General features: G+C 36.8%; 1 protein-coding gene across 2 annotated transcripts in view; it reads right to left on the reverse strand.

The window, feature by feature from the left end:
• Positions 1–25,920, reverse strand: part of ZDHHC21 (zinc finger DHHC-type palmitoyltransferase 21) — a 76,182-nt gene extending 50,262 nt beyond the window's left edge. Inside the window, exons 1-5 of one of the 2 annotated variants that reach the window (XM_036926648.2) lie at positions 25,783–25,920; positions 16,035–16,164; positions 14,414–14,644; positions 11,301–11,498; positions 9,956–10,054 (exon numbers count right to left, since the gene is read on the reverse strand). In XM_036926648.2, coding sequence (XP_036782543.1) covers positions 9,956–10,054; positions 11,301–11,454 — 253 coding nt within the window. In that variant the 5' untranslated portion in view covers positions 11,455–11,498; positions 14,414–14,644; positions 16,035–16,164; positions 25,783–25,920. The remainder of the gene's footprint in view (positions 1–9,955; positions 10,055–11,300; positions 11,499–14,413; positions 14,645–16,034; positions 16,165–25,782) is intronic. The other variant, XM_036926650.2, reaches the window with a different exon arrangement.
• Positions 25,921–27,952: the final 2,032 nt, after the last annotated feature.

The following is a 27,952-nucleotide window of genomic DNA, read 5'->3' on the forward strand; positions in this document are numbered from 1 at the left end:
ACAAAGGGAAAACTGGACAACTACATGTAAGAGAAGGAAACTGGATTACTGTCTAACCCCATACACAAAAAAGTAAACTTGAAATGGATCAAAGACCTAAATGTAAGTCATGAAACTATAAAACTCTTAGAAGAAAACATAGGCAAGAATCTCTTGAATATAAGCATGAGCAATTTTTTCCTGGACACATCTCCTCAGGCACGGGAAACAAAATAAAAAATGAACAAGTGGGACTACATCAAACTAAAAAGCTTCTCAACAGCAAAGGACAGTATCAACAGAACAGACAGTACTCTACAGTATGGGAGAATATATTTATAAATGACTCATCTGATAAGGGTTAATATCCAAAACATATAAAGAACTCATACGCAAAAACAACCCAAAAACAAATAACCTGATTAAGAAATGGATAGAGGACATGAACAGACACTCCTTCAAAGAAGAAATATATATGGCCAGGATGGAGGACTAAAGATGGAGGCATGAGAAGTGAGACAGAAATCTCCTCCCAAAACCACATATAATATGGAAATACAGCAAATACATCAAATCCTGAAAGAACAACAGGAAAGAAGGCTGCAGCAGACTGTCTACATCTGGGGAAACCAGTAGACCTCAAGGAAAAGGGTAAAGTACGAAAGCCATGATGCAGAGGGACCCAAGCCTTCCCCCAGAACACAAGAGGGAGAAAGAGAAATGGAGCGGGAACGGGTTGGAAGTCAAGGAGCACAGAACACCCAGCCCTGGAGATCTGCTCTAGGAGCATGAACCTACATTACATGGTGCTCTGGAGATTAGTGAGGTTGGAAAGCTAAGACAGGAGGAATACCTGGAGAGACTGAGATTCCAGCCACTTGTGGGAAATAGGAATCAACATCTGGCCACCCTGGGACAAAAGAAAGGCATGCACTCTGAGAGAATTCCTAACAGCGAGAGGGCTGCTAAAGGGGCATGGACTATACAGAGCTTGCTGCTCAGGAGAAAGGACAGGTGGACAAAATTGTCTGGGTGCACTCTGCCCAGCAGGTTGGGAACTTTCAGGAGCTTCAAGCACTCCATCACCCTGGCTGGCTATGCAGCTCCAAGGCCCCCCACCATGATAAGCAGCCTGCTGCACCTTACTCCCAGCCAGCAATGGCTCATAAACCGAATGCCCCTGTCATTGTACAGGCCAGCCAAAGGGCAGCCCCACCTATGTGAGCTACAAGTGCAAAGCGAGAGGTTTCTCCCTGTGTGCTCGGCCCACTGGCGCTGGCAGTGGAGAAAGGCACTGCAGCCGGAAAGCAGGAAAGACGTCTTTCCTCCTCACAGGCACCAGTGCCGCTCCCCTGTGACCCCCACCATTGCTCCAGGGACTGAGCAACTCCAGAGAGTAGAACTTCTGGGCACCAGAGGGCACCACCTACAGATATGGAAACATCAAAGGAACCTGGTTCAAACTAAAATCCCACAAACACCAGAAAGACACCCAAGTGAAACTGAACTCATAGATCTTCCTGAAAGAGATTTCAAAATAAAAATCATAAACATGCCATGGAGCTACAGAAAAATACTCAAGAACTCAGGAAGGAATTCAGGAATGAGATATAAACATTCAAGAATATAGTACCTGAAATGAAACAAACAATGGAGGGATTTTAAAGCAGATTAAATGAAGTAGAGGAGACAGTAAATGAAACAGAAATTAGAGAACAGGAATACAAAGAAATTGAAGCAGAGAGAAAAAAGAATCTCTAGGAATGAAAGAATATTGAGAGAACTGTGGGACCAATCCTAATGGAACAATATTCACATTATAGGGGTACCAGAAGAGGAAGAGAGAGAAAAAGGGATGGAAAGTGTCTTTGAGGAGGTAATTGCAAAAAACTTCCCCAATCTGGGGAAGGAGATAGTCTCTCATGCCATGGAGGTACAGATCTTGCAACACAAGAGACCCAAGGAAGACAACACAAGACATATAAAAATTAAAATGGCAAAAATCAAGGATACAGACTATTAAAAGCAGCCAGAGAGAGAAAAAGATCAATACAAAGGAAAACCCATTAGGCTGTCATCAGACTTCTCAACAGAAACCTTACAGGCCAGAAGGGAGTGGCATGATATATTTAATGCAATGAAGCAGAAGGGCCTTGATCCAAGAATACTCTACCCAGAAAGATTATAATTTAAATTTGTAGGAGGGATTAAACAATTTCCAGATAAGCAAAAGCTGAGAGAATTTAGCTCCCACAAACTGTCTCTACAGTGTATTTTGGAGGGTCCACTACAGATGGAAGTGTTCCTAAGGCTAAATAGCTGTCACCAGAGGAAATAAAGCCACAATAAAGAAAGTAGAACAATTAATTGCTAAGCAGATGCAAAATTAAATCAACTACCCCAATGTCAGTCAAGGGATAGATAAAGACTACAGAATATGACACCTAATATATAAACAATGGAGGAGAAAGAAAAAGGAGAGAAAAAAATGAACCTTTATATTGTGTTTGTAATAGCATCAGTGAATTAAGTTAGACTCTTAGATAGTAAGGAAGATACCCCTGAACTTTTGGTAACCACGTATCTAAAGCCCGTAATGGCAACAAGTACATACCTATCGATAATCACCCTAAATGTAAAAGGTCTGAATGCACCAATCAAAAGACACACAGTCACTGAATGGGTAAAAAACAAAACGCATCTATATGCTGCCTACGAGAGACTCACTACAAACCCAAATACATATTCAGACTAAAAGTAAAGGGAAGGAAAAAGATATTTCATGCAACTAATAGGGAGAAAAAAGCAGGAGTTGCAATACTTATATCACACAAAACAAGACTTCAAAACAAAGAAAGTAAGAAGAGACAAAGAAGGACATTACATAATGATAAAGGGGTCAGTCCAACAAAAGGATATAACCATGATAAACATCTATGCACCTAACTCTGGAGCACCTACATATATGAAACAAATACTGACAGAATTAAAGGAGGAAATAGAATGCAATATATTCATTTTAGGAGACTTCAACACAACACTCACTCTAAAGAACAGATTAACCAGACAGAAAATAAGTAAGGACACAGAGGCACTGAAGAACATATTAGAACAGATGGACCTTACAGACATCTACAGAACATCCCACCCAAAAGCAGAATACACATTCTTCTCAAGTGCACATGGAACATTTTCAAGAATAGATCATATACTAGGCCACAAAAAGAGCCTCAGTAAATTTAGAAAAGATTGAAATTTTACCAACAAGCTTCTCAGACCACAAAAGTATGAAATGAGAAATAAATTATGCAAAGAAAACAAAAAAGCCCACAAACACATGGAGGCTTGACAACATGCTCTTAAATAATCAACGGATCAATAACCAAATTAAAACAAAGATCACGCAATGTATGGAGACAAACGACAACAATAACTCAACACAGCAAAATCTGTGGGAAGCAGCAAAGACTGCTAAGAGGGAAGCATACTACAATACAAGGTTACCTCAGGAAAGAAGAACAGTCCCATAGGAACAGTCTAAACTCACAATTAATGAAACTAGAAAAAAAAGAATAAAGGAGGCACAAAGTCAGTGAAGGAGGGACATAGTAAAGATTAGAGCAGAAATAAAATTGAGAAGAATAAAACAATAGAAAGAATCGATGAAAGCAGGAGCTGGTTCTTTGAGAAAATAAACAAAATAGATAAACCCCTAGCCAGACTTATCAAGATAACAAGAGAGTCTACACACATAAACAGAATCAGAAATGAGAAAGGAAAAATTATGATGGGTACCACAGAAATACAAAGAATTATGAGAGAATACTATGAAAAATTATATGCTAACAAACTGGATAACCTAGAAGAAATGGACAACTTTCTAGAAAAATACAAACTTCCAAGACTGACCCAGGAAGAAACAAAAAATCTGAACAGAACAGTTACCATCAATGAAGTTGAACTAGTAATCAAAAAACTACCTAAGAACAAAACCCCTGGACCAGATGGCTTCATCAATGAATTTTATCAAACATTTAGTCAAGACCTAATACCCATCCTACTTAAAGTTTTCCAAAAAGTAGAAGAGGAGGGAATATTTCCAAATTCATTCTATGAGGCCAGCATCACTCTAACACCAAAACCAGGCAAAGACACCACAAAAGAAGAAAACTACAGACCAATATCCCTGCTGAACACAGATGGAAAAATACTCAACAAATATTAGCAAACCGAATTCAATAATAAATTAAAAAGATCATCCATCATGATAAAGTAGGATTTATTCCAGGGATGAAAGAATGGTACAATATTCAAAAATCCATCAACACCATCCACCACATAAACAAAAATGACAAAAACCACATGATCATCTCCATAGATGCTGAAAAAGCATTCGACAAAATTCAACATCCATTCATGATAAAAACTCTCAACAAATGCTGGCGAGTATGCATAGAAATGGGAACCCTCCTACACTGCTGGTGGGAATGCAAATTGGTGCAAGTATTGTGGAAAGCAATATTGAGATTCCTCAAAAAACTAAAAACAGAAATACCGTTTGATCCAGTAATTTCACTCCTAGGAATTTACCCAAAGAAAACAAGAACCCTGATTCAAAAAGACATATGTACCCCTATGTTTATCACAGCACTATTTACAATAGCCAAGATATGGAAGCAACTTAAGTGTCCATCAGTAGATGAATGGATAAAGAAGATGTGATACATATATACAATGAGATAATGAGATACTATTCAGCCATAAGAAGAAAACAAATCCTACTGTTTGCAATAATATGGATGGAGCTAGAGGGTATTATGCTCAGTGAAATAAGCCAGGCAGAGAAAGACAAATATCAAATGATCTCACTTCTTTGTGGAGTACAGAAACAAAGCAAAACAGAAGGAACAAAATAGCAGACTCACAGACACTGAGAAGAAAGTAGTGGTTATCAAGGGGAAAGGGATAGGGGGTTGGCAGAGGAGGGTGAAGAGGATAAAGGGGCACAATAATTTGCAATCACAATACAAGTTGGTCATGGGGATGGTAGTACAGCAAGGAGAACACAGTTAATGATTCTGGAACATAGATAGTGACTGTACTAGAAGGGCTGAGGATTTAATAATATGGGTAACTGTTGAACCACTGTGTTGTATAACTGAAATCAACGTAAGATTGTATATCAATGATACTTCAAAAAAAACCTTAAAAACTGCATGTTGGTAAACCATTCTCTTAAAATATAAATATGGTGTATTCATTATTAGCAATTTCAGCATAAAATATTCTAGAAAATAGAATCCTTTATTTCATACTTCAAATTTTGAACCCTCTGAAAAGAAGAGAAAATTTGACTATAGTCAGAGAAAGCCTGTAATTCTGTAGTCTAGACCACAGGTTGGCAAATTACAGTCCTCAGGCAAATACAAGCCACCACCTGTTTTTGTGTGACCCATGAACGAGAATGGTTTTTACAGTTTTAAATGGTTGAAAATAATAATAATAATTTGTGGTATGTAATAATCATAAAATTCAAATTTCAGTGTCCATAAAGTTTTATTTGAACACATCTATGTCCATTCATTTATGTATGTCTATCGCTGTTTTAATGTTACAATAACAAAGCTGAGGAGCTATGGTAGAGAATGTATGGCCCATAAAATGGAAAATTATTTATTATCAGGCACTACAGTAAAAAAGAGTTTGGTGATCTATGGTCTGGACCATAAACTAGTTTAAAGAAAGAGCTTGAGCCATTCCTTAGGCCAAATTTAAGATATTATACAAGTATCCACCTTGAGAAATACCTATGAAAACTCACATTTCATGCACATGCACAAGCACACACACCCCATATGTTTAGAGAACAAAGGAAAAAAATCACTATTGTGAAAATCTAGACATTTAGTTAAGGTGTCATCTGTGTTTTTGCCTTGAATAGCAAGAAAAAAATCTATCCATCTGGACCTACCCTATATATCTATAAGCTATTTCTCAGTCTTCTTCCTTTCTTTCTTCAGGATTTTATTAATGTCCAATAGAACCTTGATGACTGATAGAATCTTATGTCTGATGATTACCTACAAGACTTGTATTAACCATCTATTAATATAAAATAAAAGCCAACAGAGAGAGAATCCAATTGCTAATTTATGATAGCTGTAGAAAACTTAAAAACTAACAAACACATTTTTTTAAAGGAAAGAAAAATAAAAACATGAGAAAAAGATAAACTCCATTAATGATTGAGGCTGTTTAATGTAAGTAAAAAACATTGTTTAGCATGGATCCTTATTAATGCTGTAAATGCATGAATAAATTCAAAGCAAGGTTTGGTTTGGTTTGGTTTGGTTTATCCCTTAGAAAGGAAGGAATCAATCACCTTCTATTTGAGTGTCTTAAAAGATCCGTGTATTAGGGAGCCCTCTTTCTTATCATGAAGAAATATTTTGGGAAGAAAAATATAACTTAAAACTACCAAAATCAATACAAGGTTTGGATCTTAGTAAAGGTGCCAATGCGGTAAATAAATGTTTGTGAGTCTCTTACAGTTCACCTTTAAAAAACAATATCGGGGTTGGTGGGGTGGGAGGGGATGCAAAACTATGAATGAATATGTGACCCTAAGAATTAATAGCATATGCATCCTTATAGCCTGGGGTAACATTTCAAGGGATAGCATCAGACAAATTTAAAACATGGTATATTTTTAAAAACTTGGAAGCTTTTGCTCTGTAACAGTGTGTCAACAAGTGGTTCCAATAATAACAAAAACACTAAAGCCAAACATGCAAATTAAGAGCCTGATGATGAAAATGTTCTAAGACTGATTGTTGTGATGGTTGCACAACTCTGTGAATATACTAGGAGCCACTAACTTGTACACTTAAATGGGTGAATCATACAGTATGTGAATTATACTCAATAAAGCTGTTTTTTTAAAAAGTTGAGATTGAATAAAACCATTTCATAAAATTTGAAAGTGACAAAGTATTATTTCTATATTTCAAACATACATGTGAGTAATTTGAATATAAGTAGACATTTAATGATTTCATTTGATTATTTCATTTACATACCCAAAAGTTTATAAAATCAAATTCTGCAGATCTTTGCATGGGACAATGGAACATTCCCTTATATTCAAATTGTCTCATCTTTGGTGGGCCACACAGATACTAAATTTATTCAGTTTAAAATACAGAAAGTCAGATAAAACATTCCAGAGTATTTTAAAAAATAGCTAAATCATAAAAGTATTGGAGCTTAAGTTTCTTTTTCTAAAAAATTCAATTACATGAAACTGCTCCACCTTAAAGCAATGCTGAAAATATGCCACTACTCTACAGCCCCAACTCTTCAGTCACGCTATTTTCTTTTCACTGTTAAAATTTTGTATTGTTTTTACTAAGTTAAAACCATACTTATAAAATAATCAGTAACAAGCCTCAAAAAGCACACAATGACTTCAATTTTCCCAGACCAAAGCAAAGATGAATAAAGGACTTAAATTCTTAATCTGTATATATCCACGGTAAAAAGATGATGCCATGACCAAGTGGGATTGATCTCAGGGATGCAAGGGTGGTACAACATTCGAAAATCCATCAACATCATCCACCACATAAACAAAAAGAAGGACAAAAATCACATGATCATCTCCATAGACGCTGAAAAAGCATTCGACAAAATTCAACACCCATTCATGATAAAAACCCTCAACAAAATGGGTATAGAGGGCAAGTACCTCAACATAATAAAGGCCATATACGAAAAACCCACAGCCAACATCATACTGAACAGCGAGAAGCTGAAAGCTTTTCCTCTAAGATCGGGAACAAGACAAGGATGCAAAAAAAAATTTTTTAATTAAAAATAAATTTAAAAAAAAAAGATGATGGACACAAAGATCTGAGCCCCAAAGCAGCTCTGTAACAACATGCTGTAAAACCTATAAAAGACAATATGTAATCCTGATTACCCCATCTATCTACCTCGTACAACTACAAGGAGAATCATATGATAAGAGATACCAAAAGACTTTGTAAACATTAAAATATGGTAAGTGAATGTATTTTTTTTCCATTGGGCAAAAGGAAAGTCTTTTGGACTCACTGAAGAAAAATATAGGTCAAATGCCAACTGAGACCAGAAATAATACAGACATCAAACAGCAGCATGATGTTATGGTGTCTTCCATCACTAGAGTCGGGAAGCTAAAGGTAATACAGTGGTTTCAAGTGAATTCAATTAGGCACACAGACATAATCTGTTTAGTACTCATTTAAAAACAATGTTTTAAAAATTTTGAATTAATTGCCAATTTTTTAAAAATCGTAACATTTCTCATAAAAACTGAGATTCCCTTTAAAATCTTGTCTGTTTAAAAAAAACTCTTGAAAAATTGTAAGATCTAAGAATAGCGGGCCTACATGACAATTTCACCAGAGTTATGTAGCGGGTAAGATATGAGATTTCAAATATGGAATATTTCCTACAAGCCCCTTTCACTCATTTGCAGTATCTGACACATGCAGACATTTGAGGATTTGACCACTGCAAACCAAAGATTTCATCAAAAATGGGTCTTGAGTTAGGATTTTCCTTATGATTTTCTGGAACATTGGATTTTAGAGTTGAAGTAGACAATACATTACCTATCAATACTTTAGAGAGCCTTTAATTTAGACTAGTTAAGAAGAGGGAGTCTATACAAATTACGGAGTGCCACCCTCCCTGCCCACACACATGTTCATGCCAATACACACACACACACAGTAACTGCTAGGCGACTCTGAGACTGTTCTCTAAGTTCATAAAAATGAAATATTCAACACAGTTTTCAGAAACTTCTACAGCTACATAAACTTCAGTATCATATCATTCCCATTTAAGCATCAAACTTGAAAAGCCAAGTAAACCCTAAATTGTGGGTCTCAAAAAACAATAATCAGGAACTCAGGAAAGGCTCATTAAGTAACTTGCCACTTAATCTAATTTCAGAAGGAATTACTACATTGTTCCCAAACTTTGCTACACATTGGAATCACCTGGGATCTTTCAAAAATACTGATACAAGGCTCACATCCCCAAGACATTCTGACTTAATTATTATAGGATGTGATCTGGACACTGAGATTTTAAAAGCTCCCCTGGTGATTTTAATGTGCAGCAAATTTGGAAACACTGAATTACTATAAAAAAGTATTCTGGTTCTGTTATGTACGGCAAAAATGTAAATTTCTCACTTGAACAAAGTACGAAGAGTTTTCAAAGCTTACCCAACAATGATCAAAAGATGAAACTCCGGGAAGAGGGTAAATGAGGTTTACTGTACTGGCATATAATAAAGCCAGCAATACATTTTCAATTCATTTTGTGGTTTGAATGGTTACTATGCAATAAGGTGATCAAAGATTACCCTCATAAATACTAAAGTAAAAAGGCTTTCAAATTTTTCACTGAATTGTTAGAATTTCAAGAAACATAAATAATAGTATCATAATACTATAAATATTTACTTATATATTTATAATATCATGAGGTGAATGGCAGTATCAAAAAAATTCCTTTATTAAATGCAAATAAATGTATCTGGTAATTATATATCACTCAACAAATATTTACCCAGCATCTAGGAAGTGACAGAGACTGCTTTGGGCACTAGGAATACAGTGCTGAACAAATGAAGAAATCGAAACAAAACTCTACACCTTCACAGAGGCTATGTATATATCTAGAGTGGGCAGAGAGAGAGACAAACAACTGAAAAGGAGAGCCAGGGAATGGGGGATATGAGGAGTCAGCTGGACTTTGCAATTTTAATAGCAAAGTCTGGAAAGAAAACATTTAGAAAAAGACTTGTAAGTGATGTTACATGATATGTATAACTAATACATACTAAAGACAATAAATTACATTACTAAAGGTAATGATTCTAGCATAGTAAAACTGATAAATCTGAAGAGTACCATACCTCCATGTGGGATCTTAGGGTTCTCAGGGAGTCTTCCTGGATCAGTTATTGAGGCCCTTACTAAGGCAACCAGACAAAATATGGCAATGCCATAGAATACTTTGAAATAAATAAACAAATAAAATTAGTCATTTACCCTTCAAAACATTTGTTCACAAGCATATTTAATGTCTAACTACACATCTTAATTAATTACATCAGGATAAATAATTTTCAGAAGATGGGAAAATTAAATGTTGATTCATTTAATTCATCAAGTAATTTGCCAAGAGGACTATCAGAAAGTCCTAAATATTATTTTGCACAATAACTGATCTATTTATTATAAATCAGATTCCTTATTAACAGAGATTCCCTATAATGGTTAAATTAATTAATTACTATATGTACTATATTTGAAAGAATCAAAGCAGCATTTTAAAACCTATCCTACAATTAAATTCTTTGATTAACTCTAACTGGCTATCTTCAAAATCACTTTGAGTTAGTGATATTCAGTTGCTCCTTTCAATAGATCTTTAGATAATTAATTTGAAAATAAAGAATCTAGAAACTTTTGACTTTTAGAATGGATAACTAGAAAAAAAGAACAGTAAGGAAAAACAGATTCACTCATTATAATTCTTTCTTTCAAATGAATAAGAGGTATTTTGTTTGTGGGAAGAAAGCACTGCATCTATAATAGGAGACTCAGTTCAAGTACTAACTCCAGGACTGAACGGATGATATTAGTCAGAAAATCACTTGTATAACAGAGATTATATTTCCCACAATTCTTGTCAGGACAAAATAACATAATGTACATGAAAAATGTAAATACCATGTACATTTAAAATACATCATTTCAATCTTATTCTTTTAATCATAAGCAAACCATCAGCAATGATCTATAGCAGAAAATAATTATATAGGAGTTCAAAGTGTTGTCATAATCAATAAATTTTATACCATGAAATTCTCATTTCTCAGTGACATATATATATATATATATATATATATATATATATATACTACCTTCATACTTAAAGCTCCTTTCACATTTTCAATAAGCACATTAACAAAAACATTAAAAATACACACGGAGAGACACAAATTAGCACTACTGGGCTGGGTTTTTTAAACAAAATAGTCCTTATATATTTTGAACAGTTAGGTATGAAGATATCACATTTATCTAACCCTGCAAAACATATAAAGGCCATTATTTTTTAAAACTTCCATAATTTAGTAAATAACTTAATACTAAGTGTACTAATAATACTAAGCAGAAGGTGATCACAGTGGCACTAAAAATGCTCACGATAGAAAAATCTTTAATTAAAGAAATAAAGATCTGGAAACTTACTTATTATTAATATGCCTGGAATATGTCCTTCTTCATAGTGAGGAAAGAGGACAATTTTGGGAATTAAAACAATATTGTACAACCAGACAAAGACAATCAAACCCATGCAGCACCAGCCATGCGGGTCAACAACAAAGTGAACCCGGAGCCCCATTGTGCAGTCCTACAACTGCCTGCCAACCCACAAGGAAAGATGACCTAAGGAGCGAGAAACGAGAAAAAAATTACTTACAGAGAAAAAAAAATCACTTGACTAAAACAACAATACATTAGTGGCAACTATAAAATAACACTGAGTTCTCTTTGCAAATTCTTGACAAAATGAAACAAAGTTTCAGGATATTCAAATTTCACCATAGCTTCAAATAATTTAACTTCAGTTTTCATTAGGAACTGCTATCATAGAGTATAAATTGGCATTATCTTCTGAAGTTAAACACAGACCTAGCATTAACCCAGCAACTTCATGTGTAAATCGAAGAGAAATGAGTGCATATATCCACCAAAAGATATGTATAGCATTTTTAGTAGTTTTAACCATAAGACTAAATGATAATCACACAGGTCATAATAGTGGTCATCTTGTGGTGGGATGGGTGTTTATTAACTAGAAAGCGAAATGAGGGAAATTGTGAGTGGCTAGAAATGTTCTGTATCTTGACCTGGGTGGTGCTTTACGAATATATAAATATGTAAAAATTCACTGAGCTATATACACTTAAGATTTGTGCAATTCAGTTTGGTATTAACCCACACTAAAATACTTAAAAATCATTTTGAAAAATTTTAATAGAAAGTGAAAATGAATTACAAATTACTAAAAATGTTTAAATCCATGGAATGAAGCCCAACTAACTGTATTACCATCAATTCAAAAAGATTACTATTTAAGTGGGGTTTTTTCCAGTTGAGTGTTCACAATGCTAACAGACCTCCCAAGGAGACACTTAAAGTTGAGATACTTCTATATATATGGTACCAAAAAAAGTGACAACATATATCCATACTTTAGTATATTGACTATAACTTAAAAAGCTTAAACTATAAATTATGTTGTAAGGTCTAGGGGGCAACTTTTACATAAAATATAATAGAATAATATAATAACAAACTAGGACAATGTTTCTGAAACCTGTAAGCAAACCAGAATCAACTGATGACCTTTTAAAAAATACTGACTCCCAGGCCCCATTTCAGATCTACTGAATCATAATTCTTTACGGACTAAAACTCAAAAGCAATAAAATGCTTTAAAATGCTCCCCAGGTCTCTCTGATACAGCTCATTGGTATCTAGGAACCACTGATCCAGGAGCATCACTAAGAAAACTTCAATATTATGGCAATGAGATGAACACAGTTCAACAAATATTCAGAGCCTCCCTGCACTATACATCAGTCACTGGCTAGACATTGTAAACACAGTGTTGAAAAGATATGGTCTTTGCTTAAAGGAACTAACATTCTAATGGGGGAATGAGAATGAGACACATAGGTTAATATAATATGGTTAAGCTCCAGAGATGTGGACGAGATGTTACTAGAGGCACAAAACATGGGGCCTTAGTTAAATCAGGGCAAGCCTTCCTGTAGGAGGTGAAACCGGAATTCAGTCCTAAAAGATAACTGAAAGTTACCCAAGCAAACAAAAGTGACAACAGTACTGCAAACAGAATGAAGGGCAAAAGCATGCAGGAGTAAGACTTTTGGAAATGTTAAATATTGCCATCAGAAGTCATAAAGCTTTCAGTGGAGAGTGAGTAACAAGGGGATCTCTCATGATGCACATAAAAGATGTCATGTTAGAAAGCTCAGACTTCCTTCTTAGGCACTAGAAAGCTACTGAAGCTGGGGGTTAACATAATAAGATTTATACTTTAGACAAATTTATGAAGCCTGGTGTGAAAGATAAAATTAAAAACAGAGATTAGAAAGGATAAGAGAAGACAAAAGCCAAAATTAGTTTTGGAGAAGAGATCAATTGAAGAAATGGTTAGAATCAAACCAGTAAATTTTACTAATTGATTAGATACAAGGCATTACAGAGGAAAGAGTCAAGGATAACTCCCAGATTTTTGGCCTATATTCCACACTATTCATTCTAAGAATAATTTATCATTAGTTGAACAGCCTCGGAGGTACAAGAGCCTCGGAGGTACAATCTCATAGAGGCCTTGCCAATGTCTTTAAAGCTATAAAGCTACCAGAACAAAGAAAAAAGATTAAGGATTAGTTAATTTTAAAGGAATAGCCCTATCTTATCATCCCTAGAACTGCAAATCTTGGGGCACCACAGGAGAAAGCCAAGTACTGAAATGTAACACTATCCAACTGTTTAAATCAGATATGGGCTAAATTAGTATTTATGTATGAATTCTAAAACAGGAATAGTGCCCAGGCCTATAAAAAAGTAAAAGTTGAACTTCATTACCTTTTAACAAAGGTTGAACACATTAACTTTCATTAAAGGTCTTTTAATTATTAAAGTGAGGAAAGTCACAGAGGATAAAGCATGCTATTTAATTTGTATATAATTGTTTTAAAAACTGAAGGAGCTCAAATACAAATGGTAAGTTATCTACATAGCTAAAAAGAGAAACATTAAAAAGAATGTTTACTTTTACAGTCTTGCCAACTATCAAGTGCTAAAAGGAATGACAGAGGGCTCTGTCTCTCAACATGTTCAATATTACTAACTTCATGGACTTTCTTTCTTTTGATGTTTCAGTTCCATTCAGGACTAAAAAACAGACTATCAACTCCAACAACTTTATAGAACACAGTAATTACATTACTTATTTCTAAATTTACTAATATTAGAAACAGAGAAACATCCAAGCCAACAAAACAAGTAGCAAAATTACTAAATACTCATTTTTTGAACTCTACTTTTACTCTCTTCTACCCGAGAATAATACATTTTTCTTATCACTAGAAGATTCCTCACAACAAAAAATATTACATACTGAAAAGTACTGTAAAAATGTATGTTTCTCCTAAAGGTAAATTACGGAGACAACAAACTCTGAAAGAACGAGCATTTGCAAGGAAAAGTGAGCAAAAGAAGAGAAAAATAGAACAATGAACAATTAAGATGCTGAATATTTAAAATACCTGATTAGTGAAAATTAGTGCCACCCAATCCTTACAAAAGGGGATTGTAGAGAAGAAAACAGTAGTCTTCCAAGAACTCCAAATCAGATTACACCCAGAAGCAGTAACTGGTAGAGTTGCAGTGTAGGCTCACTCCAGTCAGTTAATATTGACAGGCGTGGCTTATGGCCAAACAGAAACTCTTACACATCCTGAGCAACCAGCAAACCGAAGACAGTGCTGCTCCTCTGTCTGAAGGGTGGCATTTGTAAAATACTTTCATTAGCTAGAGATTCTAACATAGTAACCTGTATATTAAGTGGTGAGCTCATAACTCAAACTTTGATGTAACTGGTAAACATACTGGTACTACAACATTTTTTTTTTATTGCTATCTGGTAACTATACTTGAGTGCTATGACTAACTTCATTAATGATGTAAATTACTACAGCACTAACACTTTTTTAAAAAAGAAATTATAATTCAAGTTCACTAAACTAGTCCATGTAAATATTTACAACGTTCAAACTATTCCAGTAGGAAACCATCTTTCCTGTTTTGTCTTTTCAGGCTACCGAATTTCACCACACATTGTCCTCAGGAAGAATACTCAAGTCACTATGAAAAGAAAGTGACAGAAACTATTACATGACAAAAAAACTGTAACATCGAAATAGTATGTAAATTTACCTTTAAACAAACCCTGTAAACCAGTATTGCACTCTCGTTAATGATATGTTTGCTCAAATATTGTAGAAAGGGGAGAGGATGTGTACTGATACCTGCATTGTACTTTAAAATGGATTCCAAAGTAATAAAGTGGACTGACGGATGGACAGAGAGATGGAAGAGTATGTGATGACGTTCAGTAAAATATTAGTTTTAGAATCTAGGTGATGGGTATTCCTATATTGTACTATAAAATTCTTCCAATCCTTCTGTTTAAATTTCTCATAATTAAATGTTGAAGGAGAAAGCAAGTTATAGAAAAGTTTGTATCACATGATTCTTTAATTGTTAGAAAAAAATATATATATATATAAGTAATTTCTATATCTGTATAGGCAAAAAAAAAGTGTGGAAGAAAATAGATCTACCAAACTGTTAACAGTATTATTATGGGTCTGTAAAAGAAAAGAGTAGTGAGAAGGAAGACTTTCACATTTTATGTTTGTATTTTTGTGTTCTTCTAGACTTATCATTAAACATATATGCTTTGAAACTCTTTTCAACCAACCAAAAAATAAAGACAGCCTAGGGAGTCTGTAAACACTATAACCTGACCAATAAAATGTTTAAGCCTCCCTTTATCACTATATATTATCCTTGTGTTAAATGCTTTTAAAATTAATGTATTTAAAAACAGTGCAGAAACATCAGATGTAAAGCCATATTAGATTTATTATTCAGAAAGATATTTCTAAAACTCATATTACTACAGCTTACTTTTCTCTATGGAAAAAAGCCTTATTAAGAAAATGTTTAGTTAAAATTTAGTATGAAAATTTTAAATAAACATGAAATAACTACTTTTTTTTTTCAAATGCACTATTGTTAAATGCATCTAAATATAACACCGCAAGGATACTATGCCACATAATTCAGAATCATATTCCCATGTAAAATTAAATGCAGACTTACCACTTGCGAATTCACTGAGATGTGTTGTAATTTTTCTGGTACTTGCACTTAGAAGTTTTATCTTGATTCATTTTTTTTAATTACATCCGAATGAAAGGATCTCTCCTCAAAAACAGTTCTCCATGAGAATCTATTAATGATTTGACAAAAATGATCTCTCACAAAGATAAAAATTGTAAACAGATAAATATCATAACTGTGAAAATGTCAATTACAAAACTTTTAAATTCAGAAATAAATGATTCAACTCCACCTGATTCTGTGCTTTCATATCCACCCCATCCCTGCAAAATGTGCATTTGATTAGCATTATACATGAAAGTTCTCTTTTGAAACCACCCAGCTCCATCAAATCAAATTAGCATTATGTGTCCAAGCATTTGAGCTTCATCAGACTGCCTGACCACAAATCACAAAATGACAATAGATTCTGAGATCACTGAAATGACAAAATACAATATAATATCTATTAAGATGTGAATGAAGCTAGAACTAATCTGGTCACAATGATAACTACAAAATAAAGAGTTTAGAATTGAAGCGAGTTTTAGTTTAAAATGTGTTAGGGGAAAAAAGTTATCATCTGTAATAAAATCCTTAGGGGAATTAACGACAAAAATTAGTTTCTACAGTTCAAGATTAAAAAATAATACTGTAAAGAGTTTTAGACAGCAAATTCCCATTCAGTATTTCATGAATTCAGTCAACATCTATTGATTGTATACTGAGTACTGGGTATAGTAAAAAAAAGATAGGGCCCTAACCTCAATGGAGACAGACTAGGAAATAGACAAGATCAATACCAAGTAAGACAAGGTAAGATAGAGGGCAAGAGAGCAAGAAGGCATCTCCTACAGGAAGGTATTTGTTCATAGAACTTATTTTAGTTATATGAATACTTATGTGTCTACTAGGCTACAGTATAAATGTATTTCTTATGGCAAGTTGCCATAGGAAGAGATTTCCAAAAAGAGTGAAACCTGTGAGTTTGCTATTTGAAGAATGGAGGATCTTACGAACAGAACAGACTAAGCAAAGGTATAAAAACAGGCAGAGAAAAAACTAAGTTAACTGAAATAACCAGAGTCAGTGGATTTGGAACAATGGGCTAAAATATGTCTAACCTTTCGACTACACTCCACTTTAAGAAATACACTTCATAACATTACCACTACACACAGAAACAGTATATAATATATAACTAAAAAAGACTGATGATAGGATTAAAGATGGCGGCATGAGAGGAGAGACAAAGGCTTCCTCCTAAAACTGGATACAATTAGAAAATTTAATTGGCGCAACTAATCCTGAGAGAGCAACCGGAAAGAGGATGAGTCAGACTGTACACACCTGGAGAAAAGAGCAGACCTCAGCAAATGGGGTAACGTACCAGAGCTGTGGCTCCACGGGACCCGAGCCCCTCCCCCACCCCAGCTCACTGGCGGGAGGAAGAGAAACGGAGCAGGGAGGGAGTGGAAGGCTTGGGACTGCTGAACACCTAGCTCCAGAGATCTGCTCTGGGAGCACAAACCTACATTTCATGGTGCTTTCGTGAGACTCGCATGACTACCAGGTTGGAAAGTTAATACAGGCAGAGTTCCTGGGGAGACTGGGATTCCGGCTGCTTGTGAAAAGCAGGGATCCATATCTGGCTGCTCTGGGACAAAAACTTATACCTGTGTGCCCAGCCCACTGGCTCAGCCAGTGGAGACAGGCACAGCAGCCAGGAGGCGGGGAACAGCTCTTTCCTACCCCCAGTACCGCTCCCCTGTGACCCCTGACATTGCTTCAGGGGATGAGCAGCTCCAGAATAGAGCTTCTGGACACTAGAGGGCTCCATATACAAACATGAAACACCAAAGGAACCTTGTCCAGAGTAAAATTGTTAATACAACACCCGAGAAAGATTTAAATGATATGGACCCCATGACTCATCCTGAAAGGGAGTTCAAAATAAAAATAATCAACATCCTAATGGAGGTAGGGAAAGACATCCAAGAACTCAGGAATGAATTCAGGTCAGAGATCCAATCGTTAAAGAACATGATGGAGGGTATTAAAAGCAGGTTGGATACGGTGGAGGAGACAATAAATGAAATAGAAACTAGAGAAAAGGAATACAAAGAAACTGAGGCACAGAGAGAAAAAAGGATCTCTAAAAATGAAAGAATATTGAGAGAACTGTGTGACCAATCAAAGCGGAACAATATTCGCATTATAGGGATACCAGAAGAAGAAGAGAGAGAAAAAGGGATAGAAAGTGTCTTTGAGGAGGTAGTTGCTGAAAACTTCCCCAATCTGGGGAAGGAGATAGTCTCTCAGGCCATGGAGATCCACAGATCCCCCTACACAAGGGACCCAAGGAAGACAACACCAAGACACATAGTAATTAAAATGGGAAAGATGAAGGATAAGGACAGACTGTTAAAAGCAGCCAGAGGCAGAAATAAGATCACATATAAAGGAAAGCCCATCAGGCTAACATCAGACTTCTCAGCAGAAACCTTACAGGCCAGAAGGGAGTGGCATGATGTATTTAATGCCATGAAGCAGAAGGGCCTGGAACCAAGATTACTTTATCCGGCGAGATTATCATTTAAATTTGAAGGAGGGATTAAACAATTTCCAGATAAGCAAAAACTGAGAGAGTTTACCTCCCACAAACCATCTCTGCAGTCTATTTTGGAGGGACTGCTATAGATGGTAGTGTTCCTAGGGTTGGATAGCTGTCACCAGAGGTAGTAAAATCATGGTAGGGAGGGTGGAGCAGCTGATTGCGAGGCAAATGCAAAATTAAATTGACTATCCCCAAAGCCAATCAAGGGATAGAGAAAAAGTATAGAATCTGATACCTAATATATAAAGAATGAAGGAGGAAGAAAAAGAAGGAGAAATAGAAAAGAACCTTTAGATTGTGTTTGTAACAGCATACTAAGTGAGTTAAGTTAGACTCTTAGATAGTAAGGAAAGTAACCTGGAACCTTTGGTAACCATGAATCTAAAGCCTGAAATGGCAATAAGTACATACCTATCGATAATCACCCTAAATGTAAATGGACTGAATGCACCAATCAAAAGACACAGAGTAACAGAATGGATAAAAAAGCAAGACCCATCTATATGCTGCTTACAAGAGACTCACCTCAAACCCAAAGACATGCACACACTAAAAGTCAAGGGTTGGAAAAAGATATTTCATGCAAACAACAGGGAGAAAAAAGCAGGAGTTGCAGTACTAGTATCAGACAAAATAGACTTCAAAACAAAGAAAGTAACAAGAGATAAAGAAGGACATTACATAATGGTAAAGGGCTCAGTCCAACAAGAGGATATAACCCTTCTAAATATATATGCACCCAACACAGGAGCAACAGCATATGTGAAACAAATACTAACAGAACTAAAGGAGGAAATAGACTGCAATGCATTCATTTTAGAAGACTTCAACACACCATTCACTCCAAAGGACAGATCCACCAGACAGAAAATAAGTAAGGACACAGAGGCACTGAACAACACACTAGAACAGATGGACCTAATAGACATCTATAGAACTCTACACCCAAAAGCAACAGGATACACATTCTTCTCAAGTGCACATGGAACATTCTCCAGAATAGACCACATACTAGGCTACAACAAGAGCCTCAGTAAATTCAAAAAGATTGAAATCCTACCAACCAACTTTTCAGACCACAAAGGTATAAAACTAGAAATAAATTGTACCAAGAAAGCAAAAAGGCTCACAAACACATAGAGGCTTAACAACACGCTTCTAAATAGTCAGTGGATCAACGACCAAATTAAAATGGAGATCCAGCAATATATGGAAATAAATGACAACAACAACACAAAGCCCCAACTTCTGTGGGACGCTGCAAAAGCAGTCTTAAGAGGAAAGTATATAGCAATCCAGGCATATTTAAAGAAGGAAGAACAATCCCAAATGAACATCACAGTTATCAAAATTGGAAAAAGAAGAACAAATGAGGCCTAAAGTCAGCAGAAGGAGGGACATAATAAAGATCAGAGAAGAAATAAACAAAATTGAGAAGAATAAAACAATAGAAAAAATCAATGAAACCAAGAGCTGGTTCTTTGAGAAAATAAACAAAATAGATAAGCAAAAAAAAAAAAAAAAGACTGATGAAATTATATTTACCCTTACTACATGTGATGCACTCTGATACTATTATTCTATTCTATTTCACCTTAATAAAAATGCATAATTTTGGTCACAACCTACTGAACTGATGTCATGACCCCCAAGTAGAATGATCTAAGAGTGAAAAACACTGTGAAACCATGCCAGTGAGTTTGGACTTTAAAAGAAGTGGGAAACCACTGAAGGATTTTAGGCAGAAGATGCCATGACATTTGGATTTTGGAAAGAACATCAACACTGAAGAATGGACTTTGGTGGACGGATAAAGCCCCAAAATTGACTACATGAAATAAGCTAGGCTTAATGGTTTCCCCGGTGAGAAATAAGAGCATATGGCAGGCACTCCAAAAGTAGTAACTTATAAGAGGAGTAGAGGGGAGGTGGTGATGAACAACACTAAGATAGGAGGCATGCTGGGAAGGGCAGATTAAAAACTTAATGAGTAAAACTGATAGAGGACTTAGTGATGAACTGGAAGCAAAGGGAAGATTCTAGGGTGGCACCCAAGTTTTTGGCTTAGGGACTAGGTGAAGGGTGGTACCATTCTCCAAGACAGAAAATAACGGACAAGTTATGAGTTTGTTAAGCATATCATAGAAACAGGAAACTATTACATACTGAGGATATGAAAAAATACATCAAAATCATCATTACATTTCAATCCCCCTTATAGATCTATTTTTAAATGTACTTTCTCCCAGGGTCAAAATTTTTCTATAGTCCATGGATGTTAGACTGTCAAGTATAATTTGTTTCTACTCTAACTTTCTAAACTAATTAAAGGTGATTTCCTTGGCTGCACCTTTGCTTCTTAGAGACAAAATATGGAATGACAAAGTAAAGGAGCTGCTATTCTAATGGAAAATGAATGAATTCATCTTCTTCTGGAAAAAAAACTCAAGCAGAATTAAATGTGGTACAACAATATGTTCTGAAACACAGCCAAAGTTAATAATGCTGCTAAGGTTATGATGCTAGGGTGGCTTCCTAATGTTTCATCAAAACAGTAGTTTCTGTCAGTAACATTTGTTAGGTAATAGCACAAGTCAACCAGCCATGAGTCAAAACCCAGGCACACTCACTGGCTTAGACTCAAAACATCCTAGTTTACATTTACAGTTATTAGAGCTACACTGCAACCATAGTATCCAAAATGAGATGAATATTTTGTCTAGTTCAGTAACACCACCACCATTATGGAGTCAAATCTCAACCATGTGGTATAAAAACAATGCTAGGCTTAGAAATCGAAGAAATTTGGGGATAACAAAGAATATCCCAAAGCTTCACAGCTATAAAATGTCATTAAATATTTTTAACATTGCTATGCCTAAAAGAATACAATCAAGAATTTGCAGGGCAAACAAAACTAAAAAAGTACCCCCCACACACAGGGCCAAAAGAAAATGGTTAATATATGAATATATAAAATGTAAACCTTATAATTGTAGCTTAAAATGAACATTAAAAATGTAAAGTTACAACCATACACTTTTAAATATATTTATACAGCTATTTAACTTCAGATTTTATCTACTCTGAAAATTGGTCAAGTTAAATAATTCTACCTAAAATATCAAGGTATACAATAATTAGCCAATGGCCTCTAATAATCAGCCAATGAGGTAATTCAATTTTTTTAAATAGCATAGGTAATTCAGTTTATTTCAATAGAGTAAGAAATTAATCTTGTGCAGATATGAAAGAGAGCCACATTCAAATTACCGTGCAGCCTCTTACTAGCTCCAAGCTTCAGTTTCTTTTCAAGCTTGTTTAACCATCTGTAAATTGGTGACTAAAAATAACTCACTGTTGTTATGTGTAAATGAGAAATTTCCTGGCAAATGATTAGCAACTCCAAAAATGATCACTTTAAAGGGGATTGGGAGAGGAGAGAGAAAGAGCGCCTGAAAGATGATTTTTACTTCTAGTCTTACAAACTCCTGAATGAAACAATGTTTGTGAGTTCCCATTGTTAAAAGTGGTGATACAGTAAGCATGTAGGGAGACTGTATTCCCACCTGTTGGCATGAGGTCTCTTCCATCAGAAAACCAAAAATAGGGATTTGGTTTAAAATAAGGTGACTGAACTAAATGTAGCCTGTAAATGAAATCTCTTTCAAGTAAAAGGAGAAGGACTGGTGAGCTAAGGGATGAAGCATGGGAGAAAATAAGGACTGGATTTCAGAAACTGAAGAATGCATAATTAAAATGGGAAATTCTGACTGGATTGCTGAGTTCTCCAGGAAGACTGAAAATGTCAGTGGACAGAGACAAAGCATAACATACTGGCACCATCAATGGTTTCAAGAATATACTTCCAAGACAAGTCTTTAAATCACATTATCCTGGGCAAAACTGAATGTAAGCTTTTGCTCTTCTGTGTGCTTGCCCCATGAGTGAAAAACAAATGTAAACTAATACCTCTATTAAAAATAGAGCACTACAATGACACACTTCATCAGAATATCCTAACAGAAAGTACAAGTAACTTGGAAGGTGTGGGAGGATATGAATTAAAGACTACCAAATACTGTTTCAGTCAAACAAATATGGCTATGTGGGAATCTTCATTTGGAAAGGTAGGAGTGTGATTAAAAGGGAAAGGAAAGGCAAGAGAAGAAATGGAATTCAAGGTAGGGTAGGGACAGATAACCTTTCCTTAGAAAGCAGCACAAGGAAAAACCTTCAGATAAAATAAAAACCAGAAATGAAAAGGTCCGGAATTTCCTTGGGCATGAATCAGGCATGCTCTTCCAAGAGGAAAGGGAAGCTAGCTATTTACCTCTAGTACTCATAGCATCAAGACAGCAGAAAAGGCTAAATTAGATTTCCTTCCTACCAGGCTTTACCAAAGCAGCATTAAGGAGAGAACAGGGAAAGAAAAATCTCTCCTTACTTGTTTGCTGAAGCTGAAAATCCTAAAACAGGTAAAAGATTTATCCATCCTACAATTAAAGATAAAATGCTTAAAATCAGAAGCCTGGTTGAGATCAAACTAAAGGAACATATAAAGTTAGAATTAAAATAATATCAATCAGTGAATGCTAAAACACTAATTTTTACCTAACCTGCCCTTTTGGAATTGGTAACAGATAGATGAAGAGAGCAGATACCTATTCAGGCTTTTAAATGGATACAAAGGTTAGTCTACCTAAGAAGAAAAGCACAGGGAAAGAGAAGACCTACAAGGCAGAAGACAAACTTAGAAAATGTGAAATTTTTTCCTAGGGTGCATCAAAAGAGGGAAGTAAATAAACAAACTACCATTACACTAAGGTGTTTTTGGTTAGGGATCTACGAATGAGAGCAGTGCTGCTTCACATCTATAAAAATATGCTTTTTAAAGTAGGCTAACTCAACTTATCAAGGATTCTTAACAAAAAAATCATTATTCTAACAATAATAAAGACTAGAGTTTTTCTATTTATCATTGTCTTTCACCCATATTTTTCACTGATTCAAAATAGTTCAAACATTTGCAACTTTAATAAGAAGTATTAACACACTGATTATTCTACTAAATGTTAAAAGACCGTTTATATTTAGTGCATTGAAAAGTTGAATCTGAGCCCTAACGTTTTACTAACACAATATAAAATGTCTTCATTCCTTCATATAAAAGTAAAACTGAGCTTTGGAAACAACTTCCTGGTAATAAAAATAGCTTTTCCTCTGCCTTCCCTGTTATGTGCCACTATGTAGCATTCTGCCACTGAAAAAGATTTTGACTCCTGTGCAGAAAAAACTGCACAGGAGACATTACTAGACTTCTCAATTCATTTCTTCACTAATACATGGCATTATTGTACCATGCACTTTTTCACAGGCTCTGAACCAGTCCCTATGAATTAAAGGTATCATGCAGTGGGCAAATGAGAAGTAAAAAAATGTATGATTCAGTGATTACTTTTATTTCAGAACCTATGTGTTCAGCTGATAGTTACCTGTGTATGCATTTTTAAATGCTTACATTTCTTAATATTAAGTAAAACACCACAGAAATAGGTAATGGAACTCAGCATCATTTTAAATATGTTCTATTTCATTTATACCAACTACAGTTTCTTAAGTATGTTAAGTTTAAATCACAACAGTTTGAAGGGAACTCATATAATCTCATTGTTTTACATCAAAAATGAGGAACCCTGGAATACTGCTATACCAAGTATTACTCCAAAAGTACGGAATTATACATTTTTTAGTTATATTTTTATGTAATTTAACTAATACTTCTTCAGGTAAATGTTTTAAATATACTTTTAACATGTTTAAGGGTCTTAAATTACTTACAAACATAGCATATGCTAAGTAAGCATGGAAAAGCTAAAAATAAGCCTTAAAGGATTTAGCCTTTCTCCCTAGCTGTATAGCTGAGAAAACAGCATGGGTCAATCACTGACCTACCCATGACCCCACATTTAGACTGCGACAGTGGTAGAACTAAAATCTAGTTTCTCTTTCCACTTAACACCAAGTCTCATTTGGTTATTTCTGCCTTTCTACCTCTTTTTGCCATTAAGACATTGCAAAATAAAGCATCTCTCTGGATTTTATCTTTAAAAGAATTTAAGTCTAAAAGAGTTGTTAGAATTTAACAAGATATTACACCAAATGCCTTTTAGTGCAGGGATGGCACATACTAAGCAGTCATCAAATGGTAACTACGATTATTATCACAAGGAAGGCAGTGAATTTTTTTTACATAAACGTATTAGCATACTAGGTTGAGGATCCCTTTGACACATCTTTTTTAACTGACCTTAATTATCCTTCGTGGTAATTTTACACTATGATTTATGACCCACCCACAGTATTTTTTTTCCTCTTGTACTTTTATGGACTGCTGTATTGCAATATTTTCCAGTAATAACCGGTCAGCTTCTCTCAGCCCTAGAGATACGGACATCCTCCACTGACTCACTGAGGATCTTAAAATGTGACCCAAATATAGCTTGAGAAACCACACTTTAAATGGACTCTTCCAGTTAAAATCCAGCGACCTATTTATTATAGTGAATGGTAACAAGTGCAATTTTATTATAGTGAATGGTAACAAGTGCAAACTGCTGCCATCCATAGCCATTTTCTAAAAACCACTCTAGGATCTGGAGGAGGAAGGCGTAACATCAATAAAGGATCAAACTGTTTACTCTGTTAATCCTCTGCAACCTCACACCAGCGATCTGTAAATGAATGAAAGGCGGTGGATAGCGTAGATAAATCCGAGATCCCTGCGCAGGTCCCCCGGGGATACAGAAGATAACTGTAGTTCTCACGCGAGAAACTCAGGGCACAGATTAAATTTTTTTTTTTTTAAGATACCAAAAATCAGCTCTACTTGACCAGGAACCCACCCACCACCAGTTCCGGGAGGAGAAGCTGGGGGACGGCTGAAGATTCTCTGAGAAAGGCCAGGCCAGCGGCCCCGGGCAGACCTGGGGCTCCGAGCCGGACGGGCGCAGGTGCGGGGCGGGGGCCGGGCGCGGAGCAGGAACGCGGCCAGGTGAGGGTGGCCCGGCTCCGAGGGGCGGCGGCGGGCCGGGGGGCGGCCGCGTCATCCCCGCGCCCGCACACACTCACCGGCGCCAGGGGGCTCGCCTCTCGCCGCCGCTGCTCCCGTGGCCGCCAGCGGCACCCTCCGTCCTCCACCCCACCTCCTCCGCCTCCCGGTCCAGCGCCGCGCCGTCGCCCAGGCCGGGCAGCGCTCCCCTTCCGCTTCCGGGAGCTGGGGCGCCCGGCCCGCAGGGAGGGCGCGCGCCAGCCCGCGCTGTGCGGCAACCAGCTGCCGCTGCCGCCGTCGCCGTCTCCGCTTCGCTCGGAGCAGCCGCGATGGGAGCCCCCGAGGGCCGAAAGAGCAGAAATTGCGCCGCGGGCGGGAAGCGATCCTCGCGCAGGCAGGCCGGGACGGCCACGTGCGTGTCCTCCGGATCGCCACCACCCGGGCACTCATACCTGACGCAGTCTGCGCCTCGGCCTGCCCCGCCGCCACCTTCCCAGCTCTGCCCAGGCCGCCCTGCTGTTTGTCCCACACCCACACCGTCCACCTCTGTGGGGGAATCTTTAAGAATCGCAGTTATCCTCCTTCATTCTGGGGACTTGGCCAACGGGCCATCTGCGTTCTGGATGTCCCGCGGTACCTTGTCTCAAAGGGCGATCCGCAGCGCCAGCATCCTCTGGAAACGTTAGAAATGCACAGTCTCAGGCCTGCTGAATCAGGAGCTACATTTTAACAAGATCTCCAAGTGACTCCTAATTGTGCACCTGAAAAGATTGAAAAGCACTGAATTCTAGTGCATGGTCTTGCTCACTTCAGACCCTCAATGGGACAAGAGCCAAAGTTGCCCCAGCCATTGGAGATACTCCCTTTTCCTGGCGGTAACCTATATCCGTACACAAACTCTGCTTAGTATTTCAGGAAACATTCAAAAGTTGCTGGCTTCCCCATCCCTGCAACCTTGGAAAAAGAAATTGACTGGACATGCAAATAAATCCACCTTCCAGTTTAAACTGGTATCTTATTGTTGTGGGGCAGTTGTCTTGGGGTTCCCTCCCTACTCACTAGATGAAACCTCAACCCAGATGGGATAGGTTTCTTGACTGATGAGAAATCATGAGCAGGTTGGAGGAGTGTAGTTAAGGAAAGAATTCGTTAAAGGGAGAGTAGCAGCGAATGGTAGCAGCCATGAAGGCAGTAGAGAGCAAGGAATAACAGGGAGGAAAGGAAAGTTCATTGAACTCCTGCTCAGTACAGGGCAGATCCCTTGCCAACTCCTGAAGCCAGGGTTACCTGGTGTTAAGTGTCCACTTGAGTCTGCACAGAGTGGGAACTAAGCCCCAACGACCCCAGGATGGGCAGCTGCAGAGCACTGGAGGGAGGGAATGTGATTATGTACTGAGAACTTCCCCCAAAGCAAAGAAAGGATATTTTTCAGGCAGGCTACTAAAGAGCATAATCCTACAGCTGCAGTCCCATCCAGGTCACCCAAGCATGAGAACTGGCAGGCCCGAATCAGAGCTCTCAGTAGCTCTTCCTTACTTGTCTGAAGTAGAAGAGAGAGAGAAAAGACTTGTGCTTAAGTCTAGAAAACTGAATGAAATAGTGAAGTAACAAAGATGCTTACCACCAGGAAATGGGTTTCTTATTAGCCTCCTGAGAGGGTTAGAAGAGCATAGAGAAAAAACACAGTAAGTTGAGCAGCAAGAAGGCTTTATTTAAGGCAAAGTACACACTCAAAGAAAGGGGAGTGCATGCAGCCTCAGAGAAGAGGTGTGCTTAAAGACTTAGGATTCATGTCTTTTAAGGATTTCAAGAATGGGGTATAGGGCCAGGGGAGAATAGGCTTGACATGGTCTCATGATATCTATTTCTGGGGAGACACATTATGTCACTGTCCATAGTCTTTCCTCTAGATATTCTGTAAGATAAACATAACACAAGGAATTTATTGATCCTGTTCTTCTCCAGGATAGTGGTTACCGTCAAGCAGTGGAAACATACCATCTAGAACTGCTTGCCCTACCTTAAGGTAGAGTCAACCATTGGCTAATTACCATAAAATAGATGAGGAATCTTATCTCCAAACTCCCTGGTTTTTTAAATGGAATATTAGCCTTAAGATGGAGTCCCTCCTGTTCTTACTATTCTATTTATATATCAGCGTTTTTCACCATAAGCAGAAAGATTAATCATGATGCTTGTCCTTTGCCCCTGCTCTACCTCATTATCAAATACCAGAGCCTCCACCATTCC

This window comes from Manis pentadactyla, chromosome 3 (genome assembly GCF_030020395.1).
Source record: "Manis pentadactyla isolate mManPen7 chromosome 3, mManPen7.hap1, whole genome shotgun sequence".
NCBI classification, from domain to species: domain Eukaryota; kingdom Metazoa; phylum Chordata; class Mammalia; order Pholidota; family Manidae; genus Manis; species Manis pentadactyla.